At 46.1% G+C, this 22,394-nt stretch overlaps 1 protein-coding gene across 1 annotated transcript in view; it reads right to left on the bottom strand.

Moving 5' to 3' along the window:
• Positions 1–22,162, bottom strand: part of npepl1 (aminopeptidase like 1) — a 28,326-nt gene extending 6,164 nt beyond the window's left edge. Inside the window, exons 1-7 of the mRNA XM_052031230.1 lie at positions 21,981–22,162; positions 15,519–15,704; positions 6,129–6,299; positions 5,122–5,211; positions 3,555–3,636; positions 3,211–3,353; positions 1,307–1,384 (exon numbers count right to left, since the gene is read on the bottom strand). Coding sequence (XP_051887190.1) covers positions 1,307–1,384; positions 3,211–3,353; positions 3,555–3,636; positions 5,122–5,211; positions 6,129–6,299; positions 15,519–15,704; positions 21,981–22,130 — 900 coding nt within the window. The 5' untranslated portion in view covers positions 22,131–22,162. The remainder of the gene's footprint in view (positions 1–1,306; positions 1,385–3,210; positions 3,354–3,554; positions 3,637–5,121; positions 5,212–6,128; positions 6,300–15,518; positions 15,705–21,980) is intronic.
• Between the last annotated feature and the right edge of the window lie 232 nt (positions 22,163–22,394).

Consider the following 22,394-nt stretch of genomic DNA (forward strand, 5'->3'; position numbering starts at 1 on the left):
AATGACTTGACTAACATGTGAATTACGAGGGACCCAAGTTGTATGGGAAGGTAACGAGAGGGTGGTGTTGAACTGAGACCGGATCAGCCATGACCTTATTCAATGGCGGAGAAAACTCAAGAGGCCATTTAGCCTACCCTTCCTGTTTATGTACTTTTGACTCCTTGGCTGAAATTACCCTGTGATTATTTCTGTACAAAATGTTTCTTAACAGGCATCTAACACAAGGTCTGTTGGACTCAGAGATATGACGACTGGTGCATACATCTATGTGCTGTTTCTAATAACATGCTGCTATTCTTGTTAATTGCTGTTTTCTCCTACCTTGACCTGATGCTCGCTTAACCAGTGGATTCTCTGAGTCATCGGACAGGATACCAGAACAGGCAAATGCTGTGCAAGTCATTCAGCTTATCTCACAGCTTATCTCATTTTAATTTTATTCAGTCTGAATGGCCAACTTGGTGATAAAAAGATTAGAACTTACTCAATCTTGCAACTGGCAGGAGTGCCAGGGTCTCTCATTGAATTAACATACCCTAACAACAAGCCAGCTGAAATCTAGCTAAGTGTACAATTACTAAACACAAGAAAACTGTTATTACAGATCTAGCCCATTTTTGGAAATAAAAGCAGAAACTACTGGAAATTTTCAGCAGGTCAGACAGCATCTGTGAACAGAGAAATCAAGTTAACATTTCAGGTCAATGTCTCCAGTTTTGGGTTCTGTAACTTCTGTAAGCCAACGATGGCAACTCTTCAAGGATTACTGAAGGGGAACAGAGCAAGGACATGGCTGGAGATCATCTTCATACTGCACAAGGCTAGCATGGTGTGAATGCATACACATGTACTCTATGGTATTCATCAGGCCCAGTGCAACCTCCTGGCCTAGTTTCAATTGCTTGAGGTGTTTGGGGTGGAATTTCCTGGATTTTCCTTCCAAATTGGCCCGGTTTTAGTAATTTAGTGATTATGTGGACCAGGTTGGATGGGACAAATAGTCTAAAATTATTCACACACGGCTAAATAGGCTGTGGGGGTTCAAATCAACAATGGAGTCCAGCAAAACGTACCCTTCCAACCACCTCTGGTGTTACAATGGTTCTTGCTTTAGGCTTTACGCTGATGCTGTTATTGTAATAGAAAACATTACATCCCATCACAGAACGTTGTTAAGTGGCGGATACCGTGCCAGTCAAAGGGCTGTACTGAGGGACACCAGATCAGTTTTGCTTAGATTCCTTCACATTAGCACAAGCTGGACAGAAACATACAGAAAAAATGTAAACTCTGAAGCACTCACTTGTTTCACAGTTGCCTTGAAAGCTCCAAGAATAGCTGCTGCTCCTCCACAGTCTCTCTTCATTCCTGGCATGGTGGTCTGGTAAAGAAAGTGCATAATAAGAATAGATTCAGAGAGTCATAGAGCCCAGAAACAGGCCCTTTGGCCCAACCGGTCCATGCCGACCAAGATGCCCATCTAAGCTAGTCCTACTTACCCACATTTGGCCCATATCCCTCTGAACCTTTCCTATCCATCTTGCCCCCTGTTCTTGTGCCCACAACCATAACTACCAATGCCAAGTTGCCATAATGTAACAACACCTTAGCTACCTAAAGGCTCTGTAGAGCTTCTACTGCCAATGGGTGGAATTAACGTCACAGGTAGAAACACAGAGTTACAACATGGAAACAGGCCATGTAGCCAATCAGTCCACAAGGACATGTCATCAATTCCAAGACCTTTCAGCAAGATCCTTTATGTCCTTTTTCCATGTGGCTCTTGATATGCAAGGATTGAACGTTGAAGTATTTTTATTAAGGAAGTGATTGCCTCAGTGTCACAACTACATAAAGAGTTTCCTCTTGCTGTGGTATCAATGCAGCACGTCTTCATGGGGTGAAGTGTGAAATATTAGCTCGACAAGCTTACACTGACTGCTACCATTATAAATGTGGTCATAGAACGTTTCAATGGAAATAGAAGTACAAAGACAGAATATACGTGTTTAAAACTGGGCCTGATGCAAGTCTGAACCTTGCCACAAATAGGTCCCACCTTCTGATCCCACTAAATTGAGCACCATGCCTGACCAAGACCCACTGTTATCCAAGATTTTAAGTCGCCTCCAGGATACTAACAAAAACAAGCTTGTATCTCTATCGGCCAAGAACACTGCGTAGATCCACAAATTGAGCTGGTTTCAGCCCAGTCCAGTTACAAGAGGGAGAGCACCAGCTGCTGTTATCCTCCTCCTCAATCGCAATGGGCAAGTTCTCTCAGTTCTGCCCGCAGCAGCAGACTCCAACTTCGGACCAACAGAAGGGGAATGGACAACTATCAGTTGCAGCACTCCCTGTGGTGAGCCTCCTTTCATGGCTGCAGCAAGCCATGGGAGAGAAAGGACAGTCGCATCGTCTCACCCAGAAAACCCTACAATGGGCAGCAAAGCCCTACTTGTGCTTGGGGTCTGCATACACTCTGTATTTAAAAGGAATGCACTGTACAGTTGAAAGTCTACATATAGTTTTCCACACTGAATAAATTGCAGCAGGGAGGAAGCAGCAAGGCTGCACACAGCACAGAAGGTATGAGAAACATAATTAGCCCATCAGCAGGAAACCTGAATCGGGCCACTGCCCCAGAATGCGGGGCTCCTCTCAAGTGGGAATCTTTAAAGGAACAGCTGTTGGAGATCCTGCACTTGATTCAAAGCCAGATCAGGTGTACTTTCACTGATCCCAGATCTATACATAGTTCCAGCTGAGCCTTGGACATCTGTGTACGAAATGAAATCAGCAGTGAACATGCTGGATCAGTATGTGGCACCAGTGCATTCCCAGCATTTTAATTTTCTGCAAAAAATGAAATACTTGAGTGAATAAAATCCCAATACAAGGTTCTGTTGGTGGCCTGGTAAATGCATAGCTTGACATGGAACAGTCATGGCAATTGGAGATCAAATATTCAAACCTTGCTGAGTGAGGATTTGCCTTCAGAAGAATTTGAGAGTAGGCAACCTGAACGAAGCAGGCCCTTTCCTACCCGTGAAGCGACCCAACAACTTGGGTTTGAGATTACCATTTCTCCCAGGAGTAATCATAATGGGATTAGGAATGATCCACCAGCCAACAGTGACAAATACAAGCCTCCACGTCTTGATGTATAGAACGTGGCCCCATTACTTGTCACAATAATAGTCCTACCTTTCCTTTAATGCTCAGGCCTCCTGTGTCATACACAATGCCTTTGCCGACCCAGGCAATTGTCTGCGTGGCGCCCTCTGGTAAATAACTGAGAACTGCAAGTGCAGGAGGATTCATTGCTGCCTTCCCAACACCGTATATGCCTAGAAATGATGAAGCGGAAGTTGATTCAGGTAACAACATACTTACTGTATTAGGAAGTTATGCGCACTGACAACACTAGTTATTGTGCTCAGAGGTGTTCTCCTTTCTAGGATCAGCTGTGCATTATGAAGCATCTCATCCTGGAGCACCCTTCACATCCTGTTCAATAAAGACTGCAAGATAAAGAAATGCACACCTACCTCCAAATCCTTGTTCTCTCAACTCCTCGCCCTGGATAATGGTGGGAACAATTCCTAGTGCATTCCCAACCATCTTAATTTCCTGCAAAATGAAATATTTGAATGAATAAAATTCCAGTAAAAGGCTCTGTTGATAGCCTGGTAAATATGGCTCGACATGGGACAGTCACGACAGCTCGAGGCCAAATGTTCACACCGTGCTGTGTGAGGAGTTAGACATCAGAAAAAGAATTAGAGACTGGGCAACACGAACTACAGACCACAAAATGTGCCAGGCTACAATACCCTGAGTGATCAGCAGATCTCTTTAAAAGTGAAGGAGTTTTTAAAATTCTGAGAGGCATCGACAGGGTAGGCAGTCAGAATCTGTTCCTCAGGGCAGAAATGGCAAACACCAGAGGACATGCTTCTAAGGTTAGAGGGGAGAAGTTTAAAGGCAACGTGAGGGGCAAGTTTTTTTTTACACAAAGTACAGAGAGTGGTAGGTGCCTGGAATGGGTTACCAGGGGTAGTAGTGGAAGCAGGCAGTTTGGTGGAGTTTGAGGCTTTTAGATAGACACATGAATATGAAGGGAATGGACGGATGTGGATGATACACAGGAGGACATTTAGTATAAATTGGCAACAAGATTGGCACAACATCGAAGGCCAAATGGCCTGTCCCGTGCTGTACCGGTCTACCTTCTATGTTGCACAAACATGAACATCAAGTGAAAACACAGGCAGAGCTGCGATACCTTCCAGTGTCCAACACCCTGTCAAAACACTCTCCAGGAAGGGCTAACTGACTGGTCTGCCTGAATGCACGGAAGTGTACTCTGGCAGGAAGGTGGCGACAGTTGGAAAGTGGTGGGCAAACAGAGCAGGGGGCTGCGTGGTACAGGAGGCGAGCAGATCTAGGAGACGAGGCAGCACAGCAGATGAGCATAGATGAGGGATTGGGTGAACACAAGGGTGACTGAATGATACAGCAGGTGAGCACAGCTGGGAGTCTGGGTGGCACAGATAAAGCTCAGACCCTGGGTGGCATGTTGGGTCAGTACGGCAGGAAGACTGAGTCAACAGCTGGCAAGTGGTCTAGCATTGTGGAGGGATTCAGGGAGTGAACGTGGGTGAGAGACGGGCACCGTGGATCAGCACAGCTGGCAGAGAGAGATAGCCCACAAACACAGATGGGAGACGGTGCACTGCTGCGATAGTGAACAGGGTGATTTATGAGCACATCTGTGACAGCTGGGTATATAGCAGGGCGGGCCCAGCGGGAATGTCGGCACAGCGGGCGGGCACAGGTGAAAGACTGGGCAACACAACAGTACCTAATTTTCAGTTAGCAAAATGAATGCTCTCCAACCCAGTCGGACTGTCTAGGAACAGGAGGGGACCGTTCGGATCCTCAAGCCCACTCTGCCATTCAAACACATTATGGCTGGTCAATATCCAACCTGCCTTGCTTCAGCAACCTTTGACGTCACACGGTCCAAGATCTACGGGGGCTCCAGCTCTCGTTCTTCAACTGCAAGTTGGATGCGAGATGACCATCCACTGGGATTGACCCGTGGGCACTCACCTCAAGAAAAGTATCAGTGTTCATTTCATTGCAGGGCGTGTCCACAATTCGGGCTGCCAGCCGGATTCCATCCGCCGCGCTCTCTAAACACTGCACATAAAGGAGGACGTGCATAAGTCTTCAACCTCATTTATCAAACCCCACCTCTCTGCACCTACCACTTCCACTGTTCCCCAGGGTCACTTCAACACCGCAGAGACCAACTGAGATCCATACCACCTCTGGCTGTAAGTGTGCCAGGGAGATGGCCTTCAAGGAAGCACCAGGGGTTTGTCCTAACAGCTACTACCAAGGACATGGGATTACAACTACTGCTCACACAAACAAGGACTGGGTAGGCCAAATTATTGATTCCAAAAAGCACCATTTGTTGGACCCTATTTTCCTCAGAGCAGGAGAGTGCGTTATCAATGTAACATTATCAAAGCCATGCAACTCTACAAGGTTAGAGCAAGCAAAAGATAAACTATCAAGTCTGAACCTATTAGTGCAAAGTTCTGGAGTGAAGGAAAACATAATGTGTGGATTCAAGATACAGACTGTCCCTGAATAACAACCGGGTTCCATTTGCACAGACGTTGAAAAGTTGGAAAATACACACAAAAAAAAGTCACTCAATATGGTAACCATAACATCACAGTATTACAATGAACTGGCATCAAAGCCACACAAGACGTCTTTTGTATTTGATAAAATTATGGGAGCTGGTTTGTATGTAGGGGTGTCCATAAGTCAGGCATTCTTGACCTGGGAACGGCCTGTAAATGCAAATATTACTTGTGACCCATAAATGACCTGGAATCGGTGACTTAAGCAGTGGGGTCAGAGAATGAAGGAAAATGGGACAATGTGGACATTTAGGACCACTTCACAGGTAGAAAGTGAACACTAGAGGCAACTATTTGGATGAAGCAATTTGATTTGAGATTTGTAATTTTTATCCATAACTTGTGCACTGCAAACTGACATGGTACTGAGTTCAACAGAGATGTCTTCCAGTAGGTTACCTCAAGAGCTGTTGCATCAATGGGGCCATTGTTCTGTCCAACAAGCAGGAACTCCACCGTAACTACACGTTTGTCCGTGCGTCTGGAGGCACTGGATCGGCGGGAAAAGAGCGGAAATGCTCTTGCAATCGCACAGCCGGAAGCGAAAACATCAGACCACTCACAAACCATCTGAAAGGATGGAACAGGCCAGGTTAACGAGAAGTGCCACAATGTCACGTCCTGTTGACCTCAGGTTATGTTTATTCCAACCCCTCCCAACAGCATACATACAAGCAAGAGCTAACCTCTGCCAAACCATTCCTTTCCCAGCTGCAGACTTCAGCTGCAGCAGTGACTGCCACCCATCAACATCCTCTGACTTCGCTTTCCCTGGAATGGACTGTGGAAAAGTCCACAGTTCATCCCTTTGTCAGGATTATTCATCCAGTAATAGTGTGGTAGAGACTCCAGTTAATCCTTTAATAAATAAAAATTGTATTAAATTAAGTTAAAGTTACTTCACTCTCCATCACCACTGCCATGATAGTGTTAATACAGACACAATGGACAAGCGTGGACAGGCAACTGTTAAACGGCACCGTCTCAAAGGTAACCCTGGAGACTTCAACCAGACTCTCCAACCATCAGTAGGATCTGACAGGCTGCACAGAAAAGCTCCTTTATAGCACATAAACAACAGTAGGGCTTGAGATGAACAAGTGTAAGAAGGTGAAGTTGTACGTGTTAAATCAAACATCCAAAACTACTTTAAAATCAATAAAATATTTTTGAAGTGCAGCCACTATTAAAATATGAAAACATCATTCCCAACTTGCACACCAGGAGATCCCACTGATAGCAGGCACCATATGGCAAGATCTATTTTTGATAACAATGGGCGAGTCCCTTCAAAGTAGCACTATGGTACTCAAGGGCACAGATGAGGCCTCAATTTAACATCTCACCTAAAACATGGCACTGTACTGCACTGGGATGGCAGTCCTGATTAAACATAGAGCACGGAAGCTCCGCGCACCATGCTGGAGAGAAAGATGAAGTCTGCATCTAGCATCAATTCCTCCAGACGGCACAAGATACATTCTGTGAGCAAAGGAGAAACTGATTCTGGTGTTTACCAATGATTATTTCTTAACCTTTCTTACTGGCAACATATTGAACATCAACGTGCCAGCATTTGTGTTAGTGCAGGAATTTGATGGTGTATGAAAATCAAAGAACTGCAGATGCTGGAAATCTGAAACATAAATGGAAAATGCTGGAAACTCTCAGCAGGTCAGGCTGTGGAAAGAGTAAACGTTTCAGATTCATGACTCTTCCTCAGAATTGACAAAAAGAGAAAACAAATCAATTTTCAGCTTTAGAGATGGTGGGGGAGGCAGGAGGAGAACAAAGAATACCTCTGAGGTGAGACCAAATGTAAAATGGCAGTTAAGTTCCCTGCCCTGGGCACACATACCCAGGGTATAAATGCCATGAAAATTTGCATTTTGCAGCAGCACAGTACATTACAGACATAAATTACATAAACATAAATTATACATTTCACATGACAAAATAAACAAAAACAAACATCACGACATCAGTGCAAGTTGAGGGAATACCGTCTGAGGTAGAATTAGGGTTTTTCATGTCAGTTCAAGAACCTGATGGCAGTGGGGAAGAAGCTGTTGTTGAACCTTGAGGTGTGGGGTCTTCAGGCTCCTGTACCTCCTGCCTAATGGCAACATCGAGAATAGGGCATGGCCCAGATGGTGGGGGTCCCTGATGATGGATGTCACCTTCCTGAGACATCACCTCGTGTAGATGTCCTCGATGGTGGGGAGAGCCGTACCCGTGATGGAAGTGGCCGAGTCCACTGCTCTCTGTAGCCTCTTGCGTTCCTATGCATTGCAGTTCCCGTACAAGGCTGAGATGCACCCAGTCAGAATGCTTTCCACTGTACATCTGTAGAGGTTTGTCAGACTCTTCAATGACATGCTGAATCTCCTTAATCTTCTAAGAAAAGTAGAGGCACTGGCACGCCTTTTTCATGGTTGCATCTATGTGCTGAGCCCAGGATAGATCATCCAAGATGTTGATACTCAGGAACTCGAAGCTGCTCACCCTTTAATGAGGACTGGTGTGTGTTCTCCCAACTTCCCCTTCCAAAAGTCCACAATCAGTTCCTTGGTCTTGCTGAAGTTGAGTGCGAGGTTGTTGTTGCGACACCACTCTACCAGCTGACCTACCTCACTCCTGTACACCTCCTTGTCACCATCTGAGATTCTGCCAACAACAGTGGTGTCATCGGCAAATCTGTAGATGGCCTCGGAGCCATGCTTAGCCATGCAGTCGTAGGTATAGAGAGAGTAGAGCAGGGGGGCTAAGCACACAGCCCTGAGGTGCGCCTGTGTTGATGGTCAGCGAGGAGGTTTACCATCTGTACTGATTGTGGTCTCCCAATGAGGAAGTCGAGGATCCAGTTAGGATCAGATTCTGCTTCTTGACGGTGCACCTGGATGATGGTAGTTTGATGGTGTCATTGGGTTCACTGATTCTGAAGCAACACAAAGTGCTGGAGGAACTCACCGGGTCGGGCAGCATCTGTGGAGGGAAATGGACAGTCGACGTTTCGGGCCGAGACCCTTCGTCAGGACTGGGAAGAGGGAAGAGAGCCGGGATAAAAGGATGGAGAGGCGGCCAGCAGAGCAAGAGCTGGCAGGTGATAGGTGGATCAGGCGAGGGGGGTTGATGGGCAGATGAGGGCGAGAATGACGTCAGAAGCTGGGAGGTTAGGCAGAAGTGAAGATGGAATCTGATAGGAGGGGATGGTGGAGCGTGGAATAAAGGGAGGGAGGGTGGGGAGGGGAACGGGTGGGAGGACTGGGGGTGATGGGCAGATGGACAGGGTTGGGGGAGGGGAAAGACAGGGTGATGGGGGCCAGTTAGATCAGGAGGAGAGGAAGAAAAAGAAAAATAGAGGAAAAGGGACAAAGACGGAGTGGTCACTGGAATCTGACGTTCACGCTGCCAGGCTGGAGACCGCCCAGGCGGAATATGAAGTGTCGTTCCTCTGACTTTCGTTAGGCCGTGACCCGGCAGTGGAGGAGGCCATGGACAGACACGTCAGTGTGGGGATGGGAAGTGGGATTAAAATGGCTGGCCACCGGGAAGTCCCGGCTGGCACAGCGGACAGAGCGAAGGTGCTCGACGGAGCAGTCCCCCAATCTGCTTCCGGTCTCACTGATGTAGAGGAGGCCGCACCGGGAGCGCCGGATGCAATAAATGACCCCGCTAGATTCACCTGTGAAGGACTATCTCACCTGGAAGGGCTGCTTCGGGCCCCGGATGGTGGTGAGGGAGGAGGTGCAGGGGCAGGCGTAACACTTTGGGCAGGTACAGGAGCGAGTGCCTCGGGAGGGAGGGGAATTGGGGTGAGGGAGTCACGGAGAGGGTGATCCCTGTGGAAACAGGAGAGGGGTATGGGGACGGGTAGATGTGTCTAGTGGTGGGGTCCTGTTGTAGGTGATGGATGTTCTAGTGGCGTCTTGGCCACTGATACACGAATTAGGAGCAGCAATAAGCCACTTGGCCTCTCCAGCTTGCTCCCGTGTGACCTCACTGTAACCTCAACTCTGCAAATCCGCCCACCCCATCCCCCCAGTAACCTTTTACCTCCTTGCTCATCAAGAATTTATCCACCCGTCTTAAAAACATTTAAAGACTGTTTCCTCCACCCTTTGAGGAAACAAGTTCCAGAAATTCAAAAACAAGAGGGCATAAGTTTAAGGTGAGAGGAAGGAATTGTCAAGGGGATCTGAGGGACAAGCTTTTTTTTAATTACACACAGAGTGGTTGGTACCTGGAACACACTGCCAGAGGAAGTGACGGAAGCTAATACAATCACTATGTTTAAGAGGCATTTAGGCAGACACTTGATTAGATCAGACACAGAATTAGACGACACAAATGTAGGCAAATGGGATTGGCGTAGGTGGACAAAACACTCAGCATGGACGCTGTGGGCCAAAGGTCCAATTTCTGCGCTGTAGGACTGACTCCATGAACCTACAACCCTCAAAAATAAATTCACCTCACCTCCATCTTAAGTAGACAAGTCATTACTAAAGTGAGCCCCTGAAAAGGAAACGCCCTCTCTGCATCCACCCCGTCAAGGTGCCTCAGGATCTTGTCCCCCCCCCTCACTTTTCTAAACACCACAGGATTCACGCTTGGCCTGTACAGCCTTCATCGAGACGATCCACCTGTGCCAGGTATAAACCTGGCAAAACCTTGCTCAAGTGCTTCCAAAGTCATATCACCCATCTTTAAAAAGTAGACCAATACCGTACACAGTACTCGAGATGTGATCTCACCGACGCCCTACATAACTGAAGCATAAACCCCCTAATTTGATATTCAATATCTGTAGCAATAAATAATAACATCCTATTAACCTTCCTAATTACTTTCTGTCCTTGCATGCTAACCTGTGAATCATGCACTGGGACCCCCAGATCCCTCTGCATCTCAGAGCTCTGCAATCTCTCGCTATTTAGATAATACAACTGTTTCTGTTCCCCTAAGATGGACAAGTTCACATTTTGAACACATTACGCTCCATTTGCCAAATCTGTGCCCACCCACTTAACCCATGTATAAAAGTGAGACCTCGGCACCTACTCCTGTGGCACACGACTCACTGCATTTTGCCAGCCTGAAAAAAATCCATTTGTACCTATTTTGTTTCCCGTTGGCCGACCAGACTCTGTGAACATCTTGCCTCTTACACCATGAGCTTTTGCTTTCCACAATAACCTTTGAAGCAGCCCCTTTTTCATATATTTCTCACAGAATAGAAGGCCATTCAGCCCATCAAGTCTATGCACACTGTCAGAGGAATCCCCCTCAGTCCCACTCACCATTTCCCAATAACATGTCCTCTCTCATACGCACACCAACTCCCCGATTATTCTGACTCCCACCCACCTACATGAGATGTAATTTAGACTGGCAATTAACCTACACGCCAGCATGTCTTTGGAATGTAGAAGGAAACCGGAGCACCCAGAGAAAACCCATGCGGCCACAGGGAGAACGTGCAAACTCCACACAGACAGCAATGGAGGTCAGGATCAAACCTGGGTCCCTGGAGCTGCGAGGACAAAGCACCAACAGCTGAGCCGTCCTGCTACCCAAAGTGCCTAATACCAGTTCGCCCCAGCTCTGCTCCTTAACATCTGTACAAGATGGTAAATCAGCCTTAGCCACAGGGTTAGGAGGGAGGGGGTTGCAATTTGACTCTAACTAATCTAAGGCCACTTAGTTTCCAAACATATTCTTGTGGAAGGGCAACACATCCACCTAGAAAATTACACAAATTATCAGAAAGAATGCACAAGCACATTTAGTAGGATGTGGAAATACAATGGTGGTGCAGAAGAGACATTCTCTCCAAATTTAATCAGAATTGTACCTTCCTGGAGTGTTCATTCTAACAAGAGATGCCACACCAGTAAAGAAATTCTCATTTTTGACATGCATAGCATTCAGAAAGGCTTAAAATATATTTTATATTTAAACTGTCATTACCCTATTTGTATCAAGTTTGCACCTATCACATCTTAGAAACACCCTGAAGTATCTTGCAATCAATTGCATTTAAATGCAGGCAGACATTTTAAAGCTGCAAGCAGCAACCATTTGCACACTGTTGGATTCCACAAGCAGCAAAGAGGCAAATGGCAAGTTGTTCTGCTTTAGGTCACATTGGAGGAGGGAAGAATATCGGTAGAAACACAAGATGAACTTTGAGCACAGGATTGAAGCAGTAACCTCCTCAATAAAGGCTCCACTGAAAAAGCTTCAGTACAAATTAACCTTTTAGCTCCTTGTTTTCAGTCCTTACAAAGGACAGAGACCTATGAAGAGATAATGGGAATAAAAAGGACACAAAGAGGGAAGAAACATGAAAACAATGACGCCCACTTTAGCACCAGTGTTAAGATTGTCCAGAAGGAGGTGGGAGAGGAGAGATAAAAGGAAACAGCAAAAAGACGGTGTGGATATTCCAGCAGAGAGAGACAGAAAGACAAAGCACCATCTGCAGACAGAGGAGGCCCAAGGAACAACCGGAATTTCTTAAAAAGCTCTCCTGTCAGCATGCACCCCTCACACTCCAGACTTTACACTGTGTCACGGGTGCAAGACAATCTTCACGAAAACAAATGCAATCATTAACGTGGAGCCTAAATTTTACTCACTCAGCTAAAAACAGAAAACGCTGGAAATACTCATGAAGTCAGGCAGCATTTGCAGAGAGAAACCATTGACATTTCAGGTCCACAACCCTTTCTCAGAACCAGGAAATTGAGCAAAAAAGTTTGTTTCCAGCAACAGAAAAGGTGGGAGAGGGATGGGTAGAACAAAGGGAATATCTCTGGTGGGGCAGGACCAAATGGGTTAGCAGTAGTTAGTTACTGCACATTATGCTCCTTTGTGTGTGCAATGTGTTGTTAATAGCAAGGCTGTGAAACATGCCCAGCACACCAGATTATATTAACTAAAAAAGAAAACTGAACCAAAATAATGACAGGCAGAAATAGCCAGTTCTGATAGACAGAGGAAGAGTAATTTAGGTAAAGTTGAAGAATTTGTCATTGACTCGGAAAGGCTGCAACATCGTCTGGCAGATGAGTTGCTGGTCTGCGTGCGTGCATTGGACTTTCTCTTAATAGTGCAGGAGGCCACAGACCGATGGTCAGAGTGGGCATGGCATGGTGAATTAAAATGGCAGGCAGTGGGAAGCTCAGGGTCACTCCTGTGGTCTGAATACAGGTACTCAGTAAAGCAATCCCCAATCAGTGTTTGGATTCTCCAGTGCAGAGAGCGCACTGTGAACACCGAATGCAATACATTAGATCGTTGCTTCACCTGGAAGGTCGGGTTCTGTCCCTGAATGACGAGAGGTGAAAGAACAGGTGCTGCATCTCCTGCGCCTGCACGGGGAACGACAGGTCCTTTTAATCCTCCCACCCATCTACCCAGCTTCGTTCCCTGAATGCAAATCCAGAATGGCCAACTCTTTTGTTTGACTTGCTACCTAGTGGATAAAACTTCTCTTATATGCAATTAAGGAATTCTTTTCCTTTTATACCAAGTTTCCTGGTTTTTATGGTAATTGAAATCTCCCATTATTATTATTGCCCTAAATGTTTTTGCACTTTTCAGAAATTTGCTTACACGTTTGATCTTTTGCTTCCTCAGAACACTCCAACTTTCTGTAGTGCAGAGTATGATGGCCCCTTTTTTGTTCTTTTGTTCAACCCGTGTAATCTCATTTGCCAATTTTCTTACATCATTCTGTCTTAGTGTTTCTATAACAAACATGGCCACCACCCTCCATTTTATCCCCCTCTCCACCTAATCTGAAAGCTGTGTGTCCAGGAACTTTGGATTGCCACTTCTGCTCCTTTTAAAGACTTGTTTTAGCAACAGCTAATATATCATACTTCCACTTGTCTCACATTACCTCCAGTACAGCTGCCTCGTTCTCTAAACAATATATTGTAGCGGTTGCTACCGCGAAACAAGACGCTAGTCGGAGGATTGTCAAACAAGAACTGGTTTATTTTCCCGCCTTGCGCAGGCCTTTTAAGGGAGACTGTTCCCGCCCAATGCAACCAGTGATGACGTAAGTACTACGTCATCAAGTCTTTCTCGCGCGTGGGTTCTCCCCGTCGCTCAGGAAAGACGAGGCCCGCCGCCATCTTGGGCCTCGTCGCTCTGACGCCACGCGACCCGACTGCCAAGCCAGTTCGCTTGGCCGGACGGTGAGTCGCTACAATATATATTTTTTATATATATGCCAAGTGCAACCAGGCTCTCTTTTTCTTGTATATTTTAAACCTTTTTGTTTGTTCTGCTTTCAAGCCCCTCTCTTTGATTTAGGATTTATCCATTAATAAGGGAACATTTGTGGAACGAGTCCCCTCATTTTGAGATGGTTCTTGAGATCTAGTCGGCTTCAGGGTGAACGCTGGCAGGCTACACAAATTAGTTGCAAGTTGTGTCAAAACCTCACAGCTTTTTAATTTTGTATATAAATGATGGAATAACTTGACCGCTCTGTATTTATATATTTTGGAATATCTTGTAAATAAACTATATTTTGAAATTATAAGTTGAAGGGGGCAGGGCGAATGGTAGTGGCTCTGGCCATCTCGGTGCACCTGGCAGGGTGGAGCTCAAGCAGACCTGACAGAGACACAGCAGGGTGGACTGTGCAAGATGAACCAGAAGCAGGGACGGACAGTGCAAAGCAGCTGCGAACCAGGAGACTCAGGCTGAAGCAGGGAGAGTAGGGTGTTTGGAAGTAGATGGGGAAATGGGAAGAGGTGTAAGACGAAGAGTATGTGCACCAGGCAATGTGAAATATGAACAGGCTGAGAAAGCAGAGTGAAAGCAAACCACTTAGGGCACAGTGGCAGCCGGCAGCAGGGAGAAGCACAGACAGCAGAATGATCTGGAGTGGATCTGACAAACTGGGTGCAGACCAGGTAGGGTGAAGCTCAAGAGGACCTGCAAGGGTGATGGTGCAGCAGTCCGTGTAGGGTGAACCGGGAGCAGGGAAGGACCGAGCGAAGGGGCCACTAGCCAAGGAAATGGCAGCAGTAATCGGCCACAGGATGAAGCAGGGAGAGCAGAGCGATTGGACCACAAAAGGCGACATGGCAGGGTGAAGCAGGAACAATGCAGGTAAGTAGGATGTGTAGAAGGGTACAAGAACGGCACAGACATGGTGGGCTCTGCTGTATGATGCTATACTCGGGTGAGACCAACTGGTTAAGGAGGCAGTTAGAATCACATAATATTTCTCTGTCTGTGTAACATTTTATTTTTCCATGCAGGCGCTGGAGATGCAACACCACTCCATATTTTTGTGATTGCGATCATAATTCAGTTAAGATTTCTCCCCTTCTCCTCTATTTGACTCATCCCTCCCCCACCTTCTTGGCCACTGAAAACCAACTTGTTTTCCCCACTCTTTCCAGTTCTAATAAAGGGTCCCAGATTTGAAACATTGAATCTGTTTCTCTCTCCACAGATGCTGCCTGACCTGCTGAGTGCTTCCAGCATTTTCTGTTTTTATTTCACATTTCTAGTAAATGCAGTTTTCTTGAGTTTTGTTTAATCACCGAGCAGTGGCCTTGAAAGGAGAGGATAACTTACCAAATGCACATAAAACAGCAGGAAATGACTAGTTCTTTTAAAACTGGTTCCATAAATTAACATGTCACAAGCATAAACCAAACACAGTCATTTAAATATATGAAGTATCTGAGAAGACAGTTCTTCTCAATGGGCATTCCTCATTCACAGCCATTTTAATCAGGGATCAGTACTCACTACAATACAGCGGTTGGCTCCTCCGGGCAGACAGCTTCGAACCAAGCGGGTGAGGAACGTGGCTGCAGATGGGCTGTTGTGACGACTGACTCGAGAGGGCAGGGCAGCAACTGTGGCATACGTCAGGTACAGGGGGCAGTTATCTGTGGGGTTGGGATTGAGGTTGCCCAGTGCTGTCTGCCAGACCTGCAAAAAGAAAGCAAATTGCATTTACACACATCTTTCACTAACTGAGGACATCCCAAAGTGTTTCATGGCCGTATATGTATACACAGGTCCTCCCCAGGTTACAACAGGGTTCCCTTCCTGTGAAATGTTTGTAACTGAATCACAAGTCAGAAATGGGGTTGCCCAGCAATATATTTAAATAAAAACATAGGCCAACCAAGGGCAATGTTTAGGTAAACCAGTGCGTTTAACTCAACCATTCAGATCTCTCTGCAAGATGCAATGATATTGTCGCAAACGGAGTTCCCACAGCAGGAGATGCCTGCGGCCTGGCAGCAGCCTGCGAATTCATCCAGCCGGTCTCCCAAACGTTCATTCGTATATAGGGACTGTTTGTAACCTGGGGAGGATCTGTGTGGTGAAAACACTGTGGAAACATAGCAGCCAATTTGTGTACACCAAGGTACAATGAATAATGTTTCAGAGAGAGAAAATTGCTCGTCACTTTAATTCACCATCCTGCTCTGACCTGCATGTGTGGCCTCCTGCACTGTTACAACAAGGCTCAATGCAAGCTAGAGGAACAGCATCGCATCTCCCATCAGGGCACATTGAAACCTTCCAGACTCAACAATGAACCCTCCAGATCGCCAAAGAGAAAAGCGATACAAGATATTCTGAGAGCTGATCCAGAAGACAGCTTTGCCAGTGTTCCATCAATACTGCACTGGGGATTTTCTGCTCATGTCACTGGAATGAAAAGAGCAACGGTGACCTTCTGACTCAGAGACAACTCAACCTCCATAATATCAACATCAGTAATGTCTTGGAAACCTGCTTAGTTTGAGACCATACAGGTGAATGATTTCATTAGAAATTACTTCCTGCAAACTCTGTGCAGGCAATCCAAATAATTTGAGATGGTGGGAGTGGATTATGATAGCCTCTTGCATAAATTGGGTATGTTCTCACTGGAATGAGATGGTTGCCATTTTTAAAGATTCCAATCGAACTAGATAACTTAGACCATAACAAATATTTCACCACGTTTATAAGCAGAAACATGGTCTGCACTCGAGGGAAATCGATTCAAACTTAATTTGTCACAATAATATTAAAGTGAGCAAATGGTCAATCCACAGAAAAGGCTCCTTAGGAGATGGTAGCCGCAGTTCGTATTGATTCTTTCCAATGCAGAATAGATGGATTTCTACCAAATTTAATATCTTGGGATACAATAAGTTAAGACAAGATCTGGTTGTGTAGTATGCTCGATTAGATGGCTATATAACTGGGTCCCAAAGTACAACATTGTTTTTCTTCCCTTGTATTATACCTGGGTGTATTATAGACCCACTGAAGGAAACCAGTCGTTAATGATTTGTCAACAATTTCATCATCATACGAGTACCAGACAAACCTTTGTCTTTCATCATCCAGAAAACTCATGCAAAAGTGCTGACAATGAGTTTTATGTTGATTGTGTCAATCTCTGCACTTTGCCCATTTGAACTGTGAATATCATAAATAAAATTTACAACAATTGGTTGACAAAGGAAGTTCATTCATACCAAAGCCCAGTGTAATCTTTCAGCCTCCCTCTGTAACCCTCACTTTATGACAGTGTACACATTAACTTTGACTATTAATATTTTATGAAGAGAGTGGGATTAAAATGGCATTGAAGCAGCCAGGAGCAGGCAGCAGTGTCAGACAGAATCGCGTTTTGGCCCTTTGCTTCCTAGAGGGTAGGAGAACAAGATTGCTGCTTCATTTCCACACTCGTAATTGGAAGATTATAACGAATCCACTATGTCTGTAGCACTTCTTTTAGAATCCAAGGACGCAAGCCATCCGAGCAATTTATCAAGCACAAGTCCTATTTATTTGTCTTTTTCTCCTGTGTTGGTGTTTAATTCCTCCCTGGCATTATTCAGTATTAATAGGATGATCATAGTATTTTCTACACTAAAGACTGATGTAAAATACTTGTTTAACTTCTCTGCCACTTCCTTCTTCCCCATAACTATTTCCCTTACAGGAACGTCCTCACCAGATGCCACCAAAGCAAATTAACTTGTCTTTCAATCTCTTTGGGAAGCAGTTAGAATGTTCAGAGTGCAGGAAAAATGTATTGTGCTGACAAGAAAGAATAACCTAACCACTCAGAAGGCTTCATAGACAAATAAAAGCCAATGGAACAACTGAAACACACATTAACTGCAGACACAGCTAAGACCACATGTAGGAACTGGAGTAGGAGATGCAAACCCCAGACCTGCTGTGCCATTCAACAGGATAATGGCTCATCCAACATTCAAGTCTATTTTGCTGACCTTTCCCCATAATCTTCAATTCCTTTATCAATTAGAAATGTATCAGTCTCAGCCTTGCATATACACAAAGACACTGCATTAAATACACAGGACTCTGCTCCTGCAGCTCTCTTCATTATGGAATTCCAAAGACACAAAATTCCAAAGAAATTCTTTTTCATCTCAGTGTGATTCTGGACTCACTCAGGAAAGGAAACCTCCTCTCAGCATTTGTCTAGCCCCGTTAGAATCTTTTACATTTCAGTACGATCACCTCTCATACTTTTAAACTCCAATGAGTTGTTTCAACCTGTTTAACTTTTTCATGTAGGACAATCTCTGCAGACCTGTTATCATCCAAGCTTCTCTGAACCACCTCCAATGAAATAATATCTTTGCTTAAATAGGGAGTCCAAAATTGTTTGCAGTACTGTTGATGTCATTGCACTAGTGCCTTGCACAGTTGCAGTAAGCCTTTGCTATTTTTATTCTCCAATCCCCTTGAAACAGGGCCAACACTCCATTAGCCACCTGCTGCCTGTTCCACACACGAGGATCCCAGCTAACTTTGTGCTGCAGCTTTCTTCCATTTGACATTCTTCCCTCCAAAATGATCAACCACATTTTCTTACATCAAGCTTAATTTAACAACTTTTTGGCCATTCACTTAACCTATTAAATATCTCTGTAAACCACTTGTATCGTCCTCACAAGTCACATTCCCACTTTTTTTTTTGCATCATCTACAAATTTGGCCACCTTACATACCCTTCCTTCCTCCAGTTCATTAACATGTATTATAACCAGTTATGGTCTCAGCACTGATCTCTGTGTTACCTCCACTGCTTACACATTGCCAGCCTCCCAATGACCCCTTTATTACCACTTGCTGCTTCCCACCTATTAGCCTGTGCTCTGTCTGTTCCAATATAGTACTTCCAACACCATTGGCTCCAACCTTATAACATTTCTTTATGATGCACCTCATCAAACAACATCATGAAGTCCAAATACATTTACTGGATCCGCTCTTTTGCCTTGGTCAAGACTTCCACAGGAAAAACCAATAATTTTGTCAAACATGATTTCTGCTTGATTAGGTTATGATTTTCTCAATGTGCTGCTATTACTTCCTTAATAATTGATTCTATTTCTTTTCCCCAACATATACGTTATGCTAATCTTCCTTTAGTTACCTGCTTTTTGAATAGGGGCAGCACATTGGCTGCTTTCAATCCTCTGGCATTTCTCAAGAATCTATGGATTTTTGGAAGGTTGCAGTTAATCTGCTAAATCAGCAGCACTTCTTTTAGGATGCAAACCATCTGAGGGACTGATAAGGCATTAATTCCATTAATTTGACTATTCTGCTAGTGTTGGTATTTAATTCATCTTGACATTCAGTTTTGATAGGATGATCGTAGTATCTTCTACACTAAAGACTGATGTAAAATATCCATTTAATTTCTCTGCCATTTTCTCATTCACCTTAACTCCTTTCCTTACAGGAGAGAATACAAAGGGATTACGAGAGAAGTAAAACAAAAAGTAGGAAAGTGAAGGGGAATGATGAAATTAAATTACGAAGGAACACAAAACAAAAGTGATATATTTTCCAAACACACCAAATAAGAGATGGGAAAAGACCCCCAAGGGACAACTGGGATAACACCACAGGTAATGACGGGGAAATGCTAGATATTAAATCATTATTTTCCTACTGGAGAGATAGAAAAGGTGGACATGTTGGATGATGAATGAGTAATGATAGCCAACATAATACCTACATTCACATCAGGTGAATTATAAACCAGACAGTTAAACATGAGTGAAAGGAAAGACAATCTGATCCCCATTAAAGGAGAGAATAAAACATCTGAAGACAAAATCTACAATAATGAGTACACTACATGAATATTGATAGGGAAAGTCTTGCTTGACCAACCACATTGAACTTTTTTGAAAGGATATGATAAAAAGTAGACAACTGTAAAGCAAGTATAACTTATCTATATTTTCAAAAGATTTTTGACGAGGTACCCCACAATGTCAGAGAATGCAGAATAAGGGGACAAGTAGCAGAACAGATTGCTGGCTGGCTTCAAAACAGAAAGCAGAGAGTGGGAGTAAAGGACGGCTATTCATAGTGGAAAATGTGAATCACAATGTTGCATAAGGATCAGCGCTGGGACCAGTGGTGTTTGCAATTTACAGAAATGATCTGGAATTAATGCAACTTTTAAATGTGTGGGTAACATTAACTTGGGAGAATAATCAATACTGGTAATGGCTGGAAAGATTTACTTGCAGAATGGGCAAACAATGCAAAATAGTACATTTTGGTAGGAAGAATATTTATGAGCTGGAGGGTGCAAGCCTAGGTAGAGTACAGGAACAATGGGCTCTCAGGGACAAATACACGATCATTAAAAACTTACACCACAAGCTAACAAGACCATAAAAGAAAAAAAACAAGCACTTGGGTTTATTTCTAAAGCAACAGAATTGAAAAGAAGTGAAATTATGCAAACTTGTATAGAACACTGTTAGACTACTCTTGGTGTACTGTGTGCAGTTCCAATTGCCAGTTTACAAGCAGGAATATCAAAGCAATGGAGACGAAGATGATCCCAGAAATGAAAGGGTATGCGAATCAGGAAGGGTGAAAAGTCTCTTTTCTTTAGATCACAGACAGCCTAATCTTTAACATTATAAAAGGTTTTGATAAGGGAGAATGCTTTCACTTGTGCAGAAAAACATAACTAGAATATAAGACAGTCATCAAGAAATTCAAAAGCAAACTCAGAAGAAACTTTTTTTAAGCCAAAGAGTGGTGTGAACGTGGAACAGGGAATGGTGGAGGCAAATAATACAAATGCATTTTGGGGTAGGCTGCATAAGCATACAAGGGAGAAGGAATAACACAGATGAGAGGAGTCAGGAGGAGACAAGTCTTCGGGTTGAAAATGACTTGGCAATTAGAGATGAATAAATGGACTGTTTGGGCTGAATGGCTTGCTTCAGTGTCGTGTAACCTGTGCAATAGTTGTGAAATTCTATTTCTGGTATTGGTTGTCAGTTACAACTCCAAAATAGTCCTTGCAACTTAATAATAAATGCATCCCCAGCTGGACAGGGGTCAGAGCAAGGGTTGGTGGGGAGGGGGCATGGGGGGGTGTGGGGGAAGGGGCTGGTGGTGGGGGGCACGGGTGAAGGGCCGATGGTGAGGGGCATGGGGGGGCAGGGGCTGATGATGCGGGAGCATGGGGGGGGGGGGAAGGGGCTGATGGGGGGGCATGGGCTGGTGGTGAGGGGGCGTGGGGGGCAGGGGCTGATGATGAGGGGGCATGGGGGGAAGGGGCGATGGTGAGGGGCGTGGGGGGAAGGGGCGATGGTGAGGGGCGTGGGGGGAAGGGGCTGGGGAGCAGGGGCTGATGATGCGGGGGCATGGGGGAAGGGGCTGGGGGTGTGGGAGGCATGGGAGGAAGGGGCTGGCGTGGGGGGAGGGGCTGGTGGGGGGCCGATGGTGAGGGGCATGGGGAGGGAAGGGGCTGGGGGAAGGGGCTGATGATGGGGGGGCACGGGGGAAGGGGCTGGGGGAGGCATAGGAGGAAGGGGCTAGCGTGGGGGGGGGTGGGGGGGGAAGGGTCCGATGGTGAGGGGCATGGGGGAGGGGCTGGATGGGGGGAGGGGCTGGTGGGGGCGCCGATGGTGAGGGGCATGGGCTGATGATGAGGGGGCACGGGAGAAGGGGCTAGCGTGGGGGGGTGGGGGCTGGTGGGTGGGGGAAGGGTCCGATGGTGAGGGGCATGGGGGAGGGGCTGGATGGGGGGTGTGGGGGCCGGCGGGGGTCCCGCCGCTGTCGGAGCAGCGCCGGCCGGCCTGCGGGAGGCGGGGCCCCGGGGCTCCCCCCGTCCCGTCCCGTCCCGTCCCGTCCCCTCAGGGCGAGGCGCAGCTGCCCCAGCCCCGGGCATCTCACCTCCTCCGTCACCTGGGGCGACAGCTTGCCGCTGATGTCGGCCCATCGCAGCCTCTGCAGGTTGGGCAGCTGCCCCACGACGAGCAGCGGCCGGACGGGCGGCTCCGAGTCCCCGGCGGCGGCGCTGAAGCGCAGCTCCACGCCCGCCATCTTGGCCAGCCTCAGCTCTCGCGAGACCCCACCCCCGACAGGCCCCGCCCACCCCCGGAGCGCCGGCGGCTCCGGCCCCGCCCACCCGCGGCAGGCTCCGCCCACCGGCCCCCACAAGCCCCGCCCACGCCTGGTGGAGCCGGCTCAAGGGTGCAGCCCTGGGTCCACAGCAGTGCAGAGAGAGGTGCGGCTCCCAGCCCACTAGGAGAGGGACTGTTGAAATTACGGCCATGCAATCACTTGGTTTTGGACTTTTCAGCACTG

Source organism: Pristis pectinata, chromosome 16, assembly GCF_009764475.1.
Source record: "Pristis pectinata isolate sPriPec2 chromosome 16, sPriPec2.1.pri, whole genome shotgun sequence".
Lineage (NCBI taxonomy): Eukaryota > Metazoa > Chordata > Chondrichthyes > Rhinopristiformes > Pristidae > Pristis > Pristis pectinata.